Consider the following 15653-nt stretch of genomic DNA (forward strand, 5'->3'; position numbering starts at 1 on the left):
CATAATATAAACTTTATGATTTTAGATGTCATCATAGTAATGACGTGACGCCTTGCTGTTATAAATGGTTCAGTAGCACCGGGCTTTAGTGAGGCGTGTCACTCGATAGGCTTTAATGGTGTTAGGTCGATGATGGTTACAGTAGTGAGGTCATTGCTGGCTCCTGCAGGAGTGAGATACCCTGTCTGAGAATCTCTGCATTAGGCTTAGAAACACTAATGACATACTGTGCATAAATGTACAGACATGCACAGCCAAATACTATATGTTACATGGAGAACATCTATCAATATGAATTCACTTTTTTTTTAAATTTCTGCAGTTTTCTGACACAATTAACAACACGTACAATTTATGAACAGTCAACCGGTCGACCTTGTTCATAAAAACAAGGTCGTTAATATTCAACACAACAACAATGCTTGACTCTGGGCCTCTCTGTGGCGAAAGACGTGGGTACGACGGAACTATTTGTGGAGCGATTGGAGACAATGCGTGTATTTTCTTCTGTAGTGTGAAGAGGAAGGCTGCACAAGGTATTTGTCCAGGATATGATTGCACATAGGAGAGAGTTAAAGGGCAAGCATGTGTCTGAAAACATAAAGTAGTGTTGTCTCCTGCCTGTCTGCTCATCTGTCCGTCTGTCTGTGTGTATGTTCGGCTGGGTAACTATGAATGGCCCTACTGAGACGCAATGTAATTGTCCTTGACAGATGCTGCCCCTGCATACATGTTCAATCTAAATACAGTCTGTTTCCATGACCTATAAATCTGTCAGTGTCTTATAGCACGCCAGACAGTTATGCCTTATGTAAATATGACATATTCTTGATGTACCTGAATACAGTACAGCACGCAAGTCCTGCTGACCTCTAGATTGGAAACAATATTACACATATGATGTTCTGAGTGTTTAATCAATGTGTAATGTTTTAATGATTAAGTGCGCTAAGTCATTTCAAAATTATCAGCATCCTTTGCTGGCACATTGAATCACCACGGCAAACTGTCAGTCAGACATATCACTGAATTTTTCTGAGCATTTATCAACCACCTACGCGCGCTCCACTGGAGTTTCTACGTATTCGGGGGGTAAAGATGTGACCTTCTCCATGAGCTCTGGGTGGGGACTCATTCCAGCCCGTCAGTCCGTGCTGCAGCGCAAAGACACTCAAGAAACATCTGTGTGTCACAGTGAAAGCAACCCACTGACTCCATAAGCATGACAACGCAGTCAGAACCATAAATAGGTGATTTATCTATAAAAATGCGACAAATGTTTTTAAGTCAATATGTTGAAATTGCACCCCCCCGCCCTGGTTTCATGTGATGCCATGTTTTCTCGGTCAAACTATTAGCAGCTTTGCACCCACACAATCAAAAAATGTATCGGCAATACCAAAGCTCCTTGATGAAATGGTAGGAATATAATATAATAACAGTATAATGTAAGAATAAAAACGCTTAAAAGAGCCTGCAGAAAGGCTGAAAGTAAGGAGGAAAACCAAGCTGCTGGTTAACCTCAAATTCTTTGAAACATACACTTAAGAGCTTAAATAAAGTAATGGCAATTTCAAGACAACCCTACAACTAGAAGATAATATATGATAACCAAATTATTTTCTCTACTACTGACAACCTGCTGACCCAACACGATCACATCCTGCTGAGCTTCTCTCATCAATCATATGTCATAATATTTCCACCTAACTGTACCCATGATCAGTAGTAAACCTGGTGGAGGTGCACTTGCTTATGTTGGGCCCACTCTGGAACAAACTGCCTGGTGATTAAAGATGTATACCACAGTGCTGTCCTTTAAACGTTTAAAGTTAAAGACCTATTTGTTCTCTCAAGCTTATAGCTAGCTTGCACCGTTTCTGAATAGGGGCTGTGTTTGGATTGAGTAGTTTGATACTTGAAAGCACTTCAACCTGCTGATAATAAAAAACGAAACACATTAAAAACTCACTTTTTACAACATGCAGCCTTTAAACTTGTGATGCCATGTAAGCTTATGTGGACATTTTCAATGAATCCCATTTATTTATTATTATGTTGGTGACTGCTAATTTACCAATCTAGTGAAACATTAAGGCTGCAGATGTAGCCTAAATATTATTCGGTACAAAAGCAGAAACACCTTTATCCAGTGAATATTTCACAACCCTTACCATAGAAGTTACACAGAACAAGTTACACTGTTAAACACAAGCTCTGAAAAGGCACTGGTCCAACTCTGGCTCATTAAGACCTGTTTCTAATTCAAGTCACAGTTCATCTGCACACACTGAGCCTGTGGCTTCCTTCACTTGGCAAATGCTGCAGCTCAACCGTGCAAACATGAAACAAACCTGTACATTCAGAAGCCCATACTTTAGTCAGCACCACAGCCGCGACTGAAAGTATTAGACAAGACCTAAGACCAAGGCATGAAGCTGAAAAAAACAAAAATAACTATGGTTTTATGTAGGGAGAGTATTGATCTTATTGGCAGTTTTTCAACCCCCCAACCTGTCTGGGGCCTGTGAAAAGCTCTTGCGCAACAGGTGGGGTAAAGCTGCTTAATTTGTGCAACAGCTCCATCCTGTGGACAATCAAATGCACTGCATGTAGACTAAAATCAGGACACACATTTCGAACAGGTGTATTATATGGATCGGACACTTTCCGTTATGTATTCCTCCTTGAAAACACAAGTATAAATCAACCAACATATGATTTTAAATTATAGATATTTAATAACTTCACAAAACACCACAGGGGCAACACAACACAGACGTTTCGTTTTGGGTAATTCAGAAGGAAAGACACTAACAGCAGTTAAAAAAATAGCAGCTGAGGCAAAAAGGGAAAAACGCAGAGGGTGCAAGGACAGCTCGAAGTCATCCAAGTAAATATCAGCGCAGTGCTCCGATAGTAGCTCTATCCAGAGGACTATGACAAGAAATAGAAATCCAAATGCGTCTCTACATATATAACCTAAGACTTTCCAGTGGTTCTGCCAGTAGCTTTTCAGCACACACCATTCACAACAACACGGACACAAGTCACTATTAAAAACAAGGCTTTCATACAGTAGGAGGGAAATACAGTCTTTCCTCCCTTCATATGCTTAAACATACCGTATACACGCACACCTATTCCACTTTATTATTAATTAGATCTTGATGAAAACGTCTTAACTTCAATAAAACTAATCAACAAATTCACAAAATGTGAGCGGTTTTAATCCTCTGTAATTGGTGCTAAAGCTGCTACATGTACGCTTGATTTTCACACCGTTATTCCAAATCAGCCACGTTAACGAGCTCAAGAGATTAAGGAACAATGAGAATGTAGTCTAGATTTAAAAGGGTAATATTGCCATGTCACAAACTCATGTAGAGGCAGTGACCTCAACCAAGAAGTTGCCAGTTTGTCACTTTTTTGGGTCTGAAAACAGGACCGTTATGCTTCACTACATAACTACCTGTTGCTGCGAGCGATGCATAACTACCATTGTATACAGTATATTGCTGACTGAAACGTTTGGCTTTCGAAGTCTTCAACAAAAGGCGTTAATTCACGTGTTAAAGGTCCCTTGAAATGGCTTTAGTGTTGTAACTAGGGCTGCAAGTTGTATGCAAATTTCTGAAGGTTTAATTGAGTTTATTTTGAGGGGAAATACACAAAATAGGCAATACTAGGTCTTATTGTTTTAAATATAAGTACGCCCGCTCAACTGATCTGTAATCGTGCTCTGCATTCAACAGCATTCTTCCATCACGTGTGCAGATCATTTGCCAACAACTTAAAATTAAATAGTAACTCAGTAAAATGACAGTCCGCTGCACGCACAGGGCATTCTCCCATCACATGTGCATACCACACTACTGCACTGTCTGAGTCCAAGGATGATATGAACTATATTATTGGAGTGAACATATTTTATATCTTTGTTGCATTTAAAAGAACCAGCAGACAGTGGCCTAACTATGCTGTTTATAACTTAACTTCTTCTAGTTTGTCAGGGGCTAACCATTACCATGTTGGGTGTAGCTTAATTGAGGAGTTATTTATTGTAAAACATGTCGTTTATAAATCAGTTTTACACTTTTAACCCTAACTTTGAAACACAGGCACACTGTTGCCTTGATGCACCTTTCCCCATTAGTTAACTTGCTGACTCACCATATGGCACGTCACACTATGTATTAGACAAATTACGAGATTATTTCTGCTTATTGTATGATAAAAGGTATATTTATATTTCCATTTCAGTCCTGTTATTTCCCCTTAATTCCCATGGAAAGTTTGAATATTCCAGACATTTTGCAGCCCTAGTTGTAACTGTTTCAGCATTTCTGCATGACAGTTAGGAGGAGAATAAAGAGGAGCGTGAGTTTATCCCAGGTGCTGATTACAGTTTTACCGTGGAGAGAGCGGTCGATGTTTTTGCAAACTAACATCCAAGTACGCGGCTGTGACTCAAGTCATTGATGCTACTGCTAGTTACTTTTCTAGACCGTCGGGTTAAGAAGAAGGTTTTTCGGTTCCCACACAAAACTAAGATTACATTCAATTGGATGGAGAGATTTGAATAACTGAAGAATATTTTGATATAAAAATAAGAAGGATCACATTTGGAACACAAATGATGGGGAAAAATACACCAAGTGACACAAATGATACAATAAAATGTCATTTTCATGGGACCTTTAAAGATGCATACTGGTTTTTGCAGACCTGATAAAAATTTCAGCACTGTCCTCTGTAGAACAGAAACTGTTGTGTCCAGTCACAATCACACTTCTGTCACAGTGCACTGTCCGTCGGGACTACGTGAGCGGAGACTGAGCGCTGAGCTGGAGGGCCCGCCCCTTGGAGGCATCCGGGCGGGCTGGCTCTCTCTTAGAGGTCTTTGCCTATTTCTCTGTGGCACCGATTCAACTCTCCCACCCTCGCACTCCCTCTCCTCCTCACTTTCACTGCTGCCAGATGCATACTCATACGTCTGTGGCTCATCATTTCCTTCCACCTCTTCACCCTCTGGATGGCTGATTAGAAGCTGGGAGAAAGACTCCTCCACGCTTGAGGGTGAGGGAGGAAGGGGACAGGTAAGATGGCGCCCCAGGAGTGTCGGAGGTCTAACAGGAGGAAGAGATGCCATAATCCCAAAGGAGGAAGACTGTGATTGGCCATCAGTGTCCGATCCATCAGCCGAGCTGACGCGTACTGTTGCAGCTGGGGTGACAACTGGTGCAGCAGGAGAGGAGGCAGGTTCAGGGTCTAACCTCAGTCCTGCAACACCCTTCTTGGGGATATCTACAATGTCCCGCTTTATCTTGCGTCTGCGGCCATGTTCATTCCGGCGATATTGCACCATGTTCTCCAGGTCAGCGACATAAAGAAACCCAGCAATGAGCATCTCTGTGCTCTTCCTGCCCTTGGCGAAGGCCTCCTCCAGCTCATGGCTGGTCCTCTCATCATACTGCCACCAGCCGTTGCGCCCCTCATAGTACCATGCATAGTCTCCACGGGAACCGCCCCCAGTCACTCCACTTTGGCTCACCCCTGCAGCTGCTGCTTTCAGTTCTTCAGGAGAGAGGAGGACCGGCCGCTCGAGGAAGTCCTCTGGGACTTCTTGCCGGCAGAGAGCACAGCGCTTGCTCTGCCAGGAAGCACCTTTCACACACAGGAAGCAGAAGACGTGGAGGCATGGGAGGCGTACAGGGTGGATGCAGCTTTGCAGGCAGATGGCACACTCCGGGGTGGTGGAGGAACTGGAGGGGTTCGTAGCACGACTATCTCCTACTTGCTCGATCAGCTTGGAGGGAGCCAGAGCGCTCAGTGAACAGTCCACTTCTCCACAGCCTGCCATACTAGGAAGAGAAACACAGCTCTATCACAACACATCTGCCTGGCAACACTTGCATTATGTTACAGAACTGTAAACATGTTATATTCTTACATTTAAATATGCAAGGAATTTCATGTGGTTGCTAATTATCACACACACACACACACACACACACACACACACACACACACACACACACACACACACACACACACACACACACACACACACACACACACACACACACACACACACGTTTAGTTAATTTAAATATGACATAAGGGACTTGCCAGCATTCCTGAATTTGCACGACTTCATTATCGTTACACCAAAGGCCTCTTTTCTGTTGTCTGACAGAGCTAACGTTAGCCACACAACTGCTAAGCTACTGTAGCTAACTCTCTATTTAGTTAGTTGCATTAAATAAATAAAAAAACCTACATACCAAGCACTGACGTTAGAGGCTCCTATGTGTAATGGGAAAAAAACGTTTTAACCGAGACACCGTAAAGTTAATGTCAAGCTAACATCCACCTAGCTAACGGTAGGCTAACGTTAGCCTGGAAGCGGCTGTAACATAGGTAGTTAGCATGTTAGCATGCTAGCCGTGAGTGCTTCCTGGCTGTTTAAGTTCTCCATTAAAACACTCACCTGAACACTGCGGTTCCTCTATAAGCGTAAATGGAGAAATGGATAAAGCTGCATGTGTATAGATTTGGTTATTAAGTCACGTACGCCGAGTAATGACTGCGTCCGGACAAACCCATCCGACTCCAGTGCTCCTGTGTCGGCCTTAGGTACTGTTTTTTTTTTCTTCTTTCAATCAAATCTTTATTTCACATTTGTAAAAGTACAGACAATCAGTGTTCAAGCAATCAGCATTAATGAATAATGCATGTAGAATTATACAGTATATAAATAAAGTTAAGGAAATATATCAAAATAAATATATAGATAAGGCACTTCTTATACAGTATAATAGTGTGTTTCAGTGACCAGGTTTTTATATAAACATTAAACTCTTCTGTGAAGACATTAAAGTTAGGAAAACTTGAATTTTCCTTTTATCTTATTTTTCCTTGTCATGTTTTTGTTTTGAAGTAATATCTTTGGGTCTAATTTATTCTGTATTGTTTAGTTTTGTTGTAGACAATGTTTTCCACGCCCCTCCTAAAAAACAGATGACAACCGGCAAATACAAAATAAATGTAGAAATGTTTCTGGCTCCTCTCCACAGAAAGTGCACATCTCATCCACATCAGCAAACCTAGAAATTATTTTGTTACGAGGGTAAATACAATGCAGACTTTTAATGTGAATCTCTCTGATTTGGTTTAAAATACAGAATTGAAAGAGGCAATTTAGACCAAATAAACTTTCCTCTTGGTGAAATTTTATTACGTGTCTTTAATACTTTCCTTACATGCTTGTTTGTATATTGTCTATCCATTATATCAATCCCATCAAGCTTTAGAGAAGGTGTCTGAACCTTAACATTTTGAAAAAAAACTTAGGTGACATTGTATTAACTCAATCATACCTGTTTTTTTTTGTGGTATTTATCAAACTGTATAAAAGTCTACGGTTTGTATTACATCAATGGTTTATTAAATAATAAATCACTGATGTTCTTATTAAAATAAATAAATGATTTAAATGTCACACTAGCATGGCTCACTGTGACAGTTAAATAGAACAAAGCAATCCTAAATGTTACAAACAAATTCACGCAAGAAACTTTAACTGTGAGCTGGACTTTTACCTGTTCTGATACCTGGTGCACATGAAAGCAGAAGTTGGATATAGTAGTAGTTAAACAGGCTGTAGTAGTATATCATAGACCAGAGGTGTCCAATCCTGCTCCTGTCCTGCATGTTTTAGGTTTCTCCCTGATGTAACACACCTGAGTCTAATGTTGTGAGATGATTAGACTCAGGTGTGTTACATCAGGGAGAAACCTAAAACATGCAGGAGCAGGACTGGACACCACCTGTAACAGACCAACAGTTAAGAAATCTGTCCAGACCATGGGTGTCAAACTGATCCAGTAAAGGGCCGTGTGGCTGCAGGTTTTCATTCCAACCAAGCAAGAACACACCTGACTCGACTTACTCAATCACCTGAACTGCCTTCACACAGTTGATTTGTTGGACCAGGTGTGTTTTTGATTGGTTGGAATGAAAACCTGCAGCCACACGGCCCTTTACTGGATCAGTTTGACACCCATGGTCCAGACAGAGGATGTGGTAGCATTTGTGGCACTCTGGGCATCATGAACAATACGCTCAAAATCCAAAGGTTGTATCGAAAAAACCTATTTTTACTGTGAACGACACGAGGCTTTACTGAAGATGCTGACTTTAATGTTTACATCAGACTGATACAATATAAAGTCCAAGTAAAACTACAAAGGGCCAATCAGGGATCCATTGGAAATGTCAAGTTAGATTCGTCCTGCCTCCCTTTTTTCAGCAACTGTTGAGTCATTGAGTCACTGTCTCCATTAATCAAAGTCGCTGCCCTGGTTTCCATGGCAACAGGTAGACAGCAGCTTATGTGGACAGGTCAGAAAGTTAATTTAATGGAGATTACACCTCTCAACAACATCTTTTCATTAAAAACACGAGCCGAATGTCTAAATATGATTAATACCACACCTAAAAACCCCTGACTCTTTGGTATAGTAAAATGTATGACATTAATCTAAGTAATTCATACATAGTGCAATTAAAATTCAATAGGAACTAGAATATTTTAAGTAAACATTTGAATATTTACACATTTTATTCATGTAATACATTCACTGAATAGGAAGAATAGATATTATTACATAATTACAAATACAATTTAAATGATTTATAGTCACTGCAGATTAACTTTGAAATACTAATTAAATTTAACTCTGAAAATCTGTTTTTAATACGAATGAGTAATTTCTAGTAAATGTAACCTTTCGTTCTCATATTTGTGATAACTGTGTTGGTGGGTCAGGTGTTCACCGTTGGGAAGCCCGTACAAAACATATTCAAAGGATCAACTTCCTACTCTGTACGACCTTCTGTGACAGAGATACTGCAGGAAAAAAAACTTGAAAATCCCATGATGCATTGGGGGATATACTTAAATTATCAATAAAATTGCATTTTTCTCACCAGTAACGCATTATAAACACCAAGTATGATGCATCACTATGTTGGTCTTAACATCAGCTATTGGAATCATATAACGGACGGACGGACGGACGGACGGATGGAAGGTTGGATGGATGGATGGATGGATGGATGGAAGGATCGATGGGAAACATGCTTTGCTTCGAATCAATTCCTCACAGAAAAACTATGACTTGAATTGTTAAAATGTCTTCACTTCACGCATTATGAAGGTTTGGTCAACATGGAGGTATGCCTTTTTGTGTCCCAAGCGGCATTAATTTAGCAGAGGACTGCTCTTCTTATGATTCAGCCAAAGTCCAGATAAGCCCAAGTGATGCAGCAAAGGTGTAGCGTTCATAAGCACACAAGAATTGTATAAATCATTGTATCCATCCATCCCTTTTATTGATTTCTTTCAGATTGCATAGTTCAAAGTCAGCTTTATTTTAGAGGAATACGTCTTTAGATTTAACAACAGTTTTCAAATTTGAACAAGTTGAACCAGCCAATGTAAAATGTGCAATGACAACAAATAGTCTATAAAAGGACTTTCTTTCCAGTTATTACAACCGACTTAAACTCTTTGCTCTCTTTTTGACGACACACTTCCTGATCTCTGACACTTGCGGGCAAGGTTCACCGTAGACACTGGGAGACCGCAGAACTTGCCGGGTGCGCGTTTCCTGTCCCCTCCTGTAGGCCCGCGTGCTCCTTTTCCGAACACATGGACCCCAACCTGTCCACCCCCCAACCTCACAGTGCACTGAGGAGAGAGATGATGATGAGAAAGATACTCACAAGTAACAAGAGACAAAAACGAACAGCGTATAAGGGAATCTCTCTTACCTTGGGGGACACATTGCATGAGCTGCACATCGGGCTCAAATCCCTTCGGGCAGGTGAGATGGCACTGACCCTGGACAAAGTACAGGTCTGCTCTACACCTCACACACATGTTCCGCGTCACACAGACCTCACAGCCCGTAGAGCATTCTGAGACAGAGTGGGACACACATTTGACATGGTAAGACACACAAGTGTGCACACAGCCTTCATTGGTAACATGCCTGGTAGTGCCTCACCTGTGCATTCTCGCAGTATTGTGTTTGCCATCAGCCCGTTTGGACAGCTGTTTTCGCACTTGCCCCTGAACAGGAAGTGACCCGCGTGACAATGTGTGCAGAAATTTTCACTGAAACACGAAGCGCAGTCTTCCTTGCACCCTGCAGGCCAGTGGAAATGAACTCTGGTCAGTGCAGAGCGACCACACTGTGGTTTGTTTTATTCTCTCAACATTGACTTTAAAAAGGAACCAAAGTTAGATTTCCATGTTTATTTTGTATCATTATAACAGTAGGTTGAGGTGCTATATAAACACTGTAAACCTATCAAAACCCCCCAGAAACTGTGTGTTTAGCTACAGTAACGTTACAGTCATCCCCTGGCTGACCAATCAGAGCAGACTAGGCTTTTTCAGAAGGGGGACTTAAAGAGACAGGCGCTAAACAGTGCATTTTAGACAGGGGGAGTAACCAGGCTTATTCAGACAGATGTTTCATGTTCTAGTAGAAACCCAAAATACAAATATGAACCTGAAAATGAGCACCATATGAGACCTTTTATCAGTCTGCAGTTTACACAGTGGGGTATTTCAAACTCTGAATCAGATTAATTAGAGTTGACTCTGACATTTTTCCATCACTCCTCCATGTGTTCAGACTTACTGGGACAGGTGCTGATGTGTGGAGAGCGCCTGCCATAGTGCCCCCGGGGACAGGAGGACAGACAGGTGCCTCTCTGCCGCATCCCATCCAGCTCCAAGTGGAAGAAGAGGCGAGGTTTGCAGGAGAGACAGCCATTCAGGGCAGAGCATGTCGCACAACCTGCTGGACAGAGTCTGCTCGTGGAGGAGCTACCTGCGGATAAAGTGATATGAGATGTGTGTGTGTGTGTGTGTGTGTGTGTGTGGAGGGGGTGCCTAATAGTGTTTGATGCCAAAGTTTTATATCCACCCTGTGCTTAAGCGAATAAAACAGAATAATCAAGTGCTTTTGCTCTTTGCAATAAAAGGCTTTACAGGCAATTTTAGTTTTGTACGAGCACGTCAATACACAGAACCAAGCTTCCAAATCCACACTGTGCAAGTACCAATGGGAAACCTATGACCACATTGTTCCCTGAAAGCACACTTATCTCCATATGTAGTGTCTGTCTACCGTTTATTATCTCAAACTGGAAAGATAAGGCAGCGTTCCCAGGAGCCATGTCTGACAACAGTACCAGAGAGGTGAGTATGACAAGTAATGCATGAATACTTACGTTTTGTTTTACCAAGGCCTTCTGTAAGATTCATCAAGTGCAGAATCCAAATTAACGATGACATCCGCATTTTCCCTCAGTACGGCATCGATCCACTCAGCGAAGACGCCTCGCATCACATCCCAGAACACATGATGTACATGTCACAGAAAATCTCCATAAAACGCATTCAAGTGGACCCACGTAGACTCCAGTCCGGGTGAGAGAGAGAAAGTCGAGTGCAGAGTTCGGCTAAATGTCTTCTTGGAGAAAAATCCCATGTGCATTCCATGAGATCACTCAAGCCGGCAGAATGCCAGGAAGAATGCAAACAGAGAAACCATCATATGATAGTCGCAACCCAGAGCTAATGTAAGTTTGGGGAAGCTGCTGTGGGCTTGTCCCTGCTGTTTCCCACACACACTCCCTGCCTCCTGTTACCCCGTCCTTCCCGACGCTCCTCCTGATCTATCAGCACATCAGTGTCGCTTCACAAAATTGGAATAATAACACTATATTTCCAACGCGGTGAAACGTGGGTGACATAATCATACACTTTTTTTTTAGCCAACAAAAGCTTACAATTGTATTTCTTTTAAAAGTCCTGTTCCACTCAAAAAATAGTTTTGCTTATTGTTACTTCTGTCAGATGTTCGACCTTTACTTTGCAGAGTTTGCCGCCATACTAATAATTTCACGTTCAGCTGCTGGAGGAGGACAGTTTATCCGCGCTCACTTCAAATAAGACGTGTTCGTACGGGCATGACTTTGAGACGACACCACTGGAAGCCGGTGGTGGTCCAATAAGCAATTTATGCAAGTGTGATGGAGAAACATTGCAGGTACTGAGATTTGACTTTCAACGAAGTACAACATATTTTGTGTCCATTAATTAAACTTATCAAAATGAACATTATTTGCACAATTATAAAGTATTGATTGTTTTAAAGATTTTTAACGAAATGAGAAAAAAAATGATATCAGACAAAAGTAATCGTCTCTGAAGCTGTATCCATGGTTCAAAACATTTGTGAGAGTTCAACTTTAACAAACAATTCAGCGAGCCAGGGTCTCCAGACTCCTTTTATCCTCATTCCTCTTCAGGGAGCGCGTGCGTGCCAGTGTGTCAGAGTGTCAGAGAGTTTATATGTTTGTGTGTGCTGGACACACACTGTTTTTTGTAACATTCAAAACAAAACAGACAAAATCTAATGTTTCTTCAAACATACCTGGTGGGGATCTTTAAATACTTTTGACAATATTATAAATAAGCTGTAGGTTATAATTCTCATAAAAGAGTCCATTGATATTTTGACCAATAAAACCTTTGATCACTATATTATTCTTTGAGCAGATCAATACCATTTGTATCTACATTATTAAGTTAACTACTTTTGTTGCGTACACAATGTGCCATCAATCTTGCACCACAGTGGAGCTTGTTTAGAGGAGAGTATAGCACGTCACGTATACAAATACCTTATGAATTCATCTTTAAATCAAACACTCTCTTCTCAGCCCTAATGCCAAACAGGGCGAGTGTGTGACCAAAATAAATATCCCCTCATTTGGTTCCATTTAACAATAAAGCATGACTGTGTTTTTGAAGCATGTCATCTCGAGATCAACACCAGCTTTTTCAAAGTCTTCTCACAGGGGGGCGGAGGATGAAGTCACAATGATGGAATAGAAACACAAAAAAATAAAATTGGTTAAAACCGGCAATTATCATGTGCCCACACTTTTTAGATTTAGCTCAACTAAAGCCATGATTCGGCTCTTCACTCTCCACGAAGGCTGGATAACCACAAATACAGGGTGATTGGACTACCTCCCAACAAGAAAAGAAAACCAGAGAGCTGGAGGTGTCAGAGAGGATCTGCGATTCCCACAAAAACCCTGGAAGGCGATAAAAGCTGTAAGCTCCGGAGGATTTGTTGTTTGGCGTCCTGGTGTGTATTATCGCCTGTTTTGGGAACGCTGTGGTTCTTAAAACAGATTTGAACTCTCCAGTATTCCCCTTCCTGGAATTAGTTTCCCCTCTGCGATTTGTCATGTTCTGCTTTGGTCCATAATCCTTTCAGAGCCTGTCAAACCCTATAGAATCAGAATCTTGAGTATGCTGCTTTTGCTTATTTCGAAACGTTTGTCACATTGTTGGTAGACTAAAATAACTCTCTCGCCTCTTCAGGGCAAAGACACGTACAGAAACAAGGACACACTCGAAACCTGTGTAACCATGTGCTTCGTATTAAGAGGGGCACAGCAAGTTATCATAATAACGTCTCAGCCAAAGCGGACTGCCTCGCTTTCTTGAGCATGTCTGGAAAAATGTCAAGGAGGAATCAGAAGGAGCTTTGCGGTGGGATTTTACACTGGGAGATGATTTATTTAAGAGACAGAGCTAAAAGTTATACCCTGCCAGACAGAAGAGCTGGACAGGGCTACGCTGGCTGGCTGAAATTGTCAACAGGTGCTCAGACACGAAGACACAGGCGGAGCGCGGCTACTTCTTTATTTTAACAGAGGAAGAAGAGCGTGTTTCTCAAATCCCCCAAGAACAAGAGCAAACCTTGAGAGGAGGACGATAGAATGAGACCTCAGAGGATCCCCTGGATGTGCAGCCAGCTGCTGCAGAGCAATATCAGCCGTCAATCTTTAATCTAAATTTATAGATAAGATTACACTCGCAACGCACATTATCAACAGGAGAGTAGTAGAAAGGAAGTTTGACTTAAGGAACACCTGCCAGCAGCGAACTGGGAAAGAATGAGAAAATGTATGTACATGTTAGAGGGCTCTGTCATGAGAATATCAAAATCAAGGAGAGAACAGCAGGGCAGGTGCCAGGAGTTTAAAAGTCACAAGGGTTGGGCTCCACAAGCCCAGTAACACCTCCTCAACCTGACCGGGAACATAAACATGACACGCCGGCTACGCTCGCCGGGGTGCCAGATCAGATTCTTGAAGAAAATAACCTTTGGAGGCCAAGAATGTCTTAGCTGCCAAAAAGGAAAGAAGGGGAAAAGGCAAATGATAAACATGGAAGACGGCAAGCAAAGGAGTGACAGAGCCAAGTCAATAATGCAGTTGGTGACAGATTGAAAACACCTGAAATCATGTTCACATGAGCTGCAATTCAAATACATGCACTGGAGTTGTACCTTACATTTTGTTTTATTAAATCCCTTGATGTAGTGTTTTTACACTGGCCAAAAGATACATCTTGAACTGAGATCGGTGCTTAAACAGAGAACTCTACTACACCCTACAAACCCTGCTTTGAGGTCACCACCTGCAGTCATGGTTGTGCTGGAGGAGAACACGAACACATCATCTCCACTAAAAATCCAACAGATTACGATACGATTGTGCAATTTCAACTATATTACGTTGACCTTTTCACCACTCACACACCTAAGAATCCCAAAGTCTGGCTGTGAGGAACCCTGCGGTGATAAAAGGTAGGAGCAGGATAGCATCTCAGCGCGCAGATAATCTATGTAGCGTGAAGAAGTGAGGAATTTGGGAGGAGGCGGAGTCCCACGCTCAGAGAAGAAGCCTTGAAGCGAGCAGCTTAAAACACTGACCATGACGGATGATAGGCGAGCAAGACGGGAGATCTGGAAGCACTAACACAATCTGAGCTGTCCACAACTTCCAGATCAAAGCTCAATGGACTCAACAAATTAGTCTTGCCTACACTAAAGTTTGCTTTATTGTGTATTTGTAACACCTGATGTGTGTGGTTGACCTGATGGCAGCAGCAGTGTTCACATGATTATATGTTGTATTTGCATACCTGGTCCCTTTATTTTACTGGAAGTTTTTTAAATCAAATCATATGATAACACGTTATTCTTGTCTTTATTCTTTACGGCCGAGCCACAGGCACCACAGAGGCAGCCGTCTCTGTAGAGACTCAGAAAAAAAGGAGACTCGATGCCCTGAACATCACCTGCACCAAAAAATAAGTTTAAAACTTGAAAATTTAGTGTAAACACAACTGTCTCTTTTGTTTGTATTTGTTTATCAGTATTAAAATCAATAAAAAAATAAGGTGTTTTTGTTTTATATGCTGCTCAGAAGACGGGTCAGGTGGAGCTCCTTCATTGGTCAGAGTCAAAAAAGATCAAATTAAATTAAAAAGATCAAGGTAAGTTTCTCTGGCATTTCTAATTGTTTACTGTATTGAAAAAAACTGTCGTATCAAACCCTGATCTCAATATGGGATAGATTATGATGACGTGATATTGATATTAATATAGTATATGGTATGATTGAATAATATTGATATTAATATGGAATAGATTTTCAGATATTGATGTAATATATAGTATGATTATGTGATATTTGTATTA

At 41.4% G+C, this 15653-nt stretch overlaps 2 protein-coding genes across 2 annotated transcripts; both read right to left on the minus strand.

Annotated features, from left to right (window-relative positions):
- Positions 1-2616: 2616 nt before the first annotated feature.
- Positions 2617-6629, minus strand: LOC310962244 (E3 ubiquitin-protein ligase rnf146-like). The gene is made up of 2 exons (XM_083934635.1): positions 6494-6629; positions 2617-5864 (listed from the first exon to the last, which is right to left on the minus strand). Exon 2 carries the CDS (start codon positions 5861-5863, stop codon positions 4787-4789), a length of 1077 nt encoding a protein of 358 aa, XP_083790761.1. The 5' UTR covers position 5864; positions 6494-6629; the 3' UTR covers positions 2617-4786.
- Positions 6630-9557: 2928 nt separating this feature from the next.
- On the minus strand, positions 9558-11383 carry LOC310961715 (R-spondin-3-like; the record flags this gene model as incomplete). The annotated part of the gene is made up of 5 exons (XM_083933926.1): positions 9558-9757; positions 9841-9987; positions 10077-10217; positions 10719-10910; positions 11293-11383. 5 exons carry the CDS (start codon positions 11381-11383, stop codon positions 9558-9560), a joined length of 771 nt encoding a protein of 256 aa, XP_083790052.1.
- Positions 11384-15653: the final 4270 nt, after the last annotated feature.

Source organism: Echiichthys vipera, assembly GCF_963691815.1.
Source record: "Echiichthys vipera genome assembly, chromosome: 19".
In the NCBI taxonomy this organism is placed as follows: Eukaryota; Metazoa; Chordata; class Actinopteri; order Perciformes; family Trachinidae; genus Echiichthys; species Echiichthys vipera.

Bases quoted from the DNA above. Each gene is read 5' to 3' on its own strand.
- LOC310962244 (XM_083934635.1), bottom strand. From the start codon at position 5,863: ATGGCAGGCTGTGGAGAAGTGGACTGTTCACTGAGCGCTCTGGCTCCC.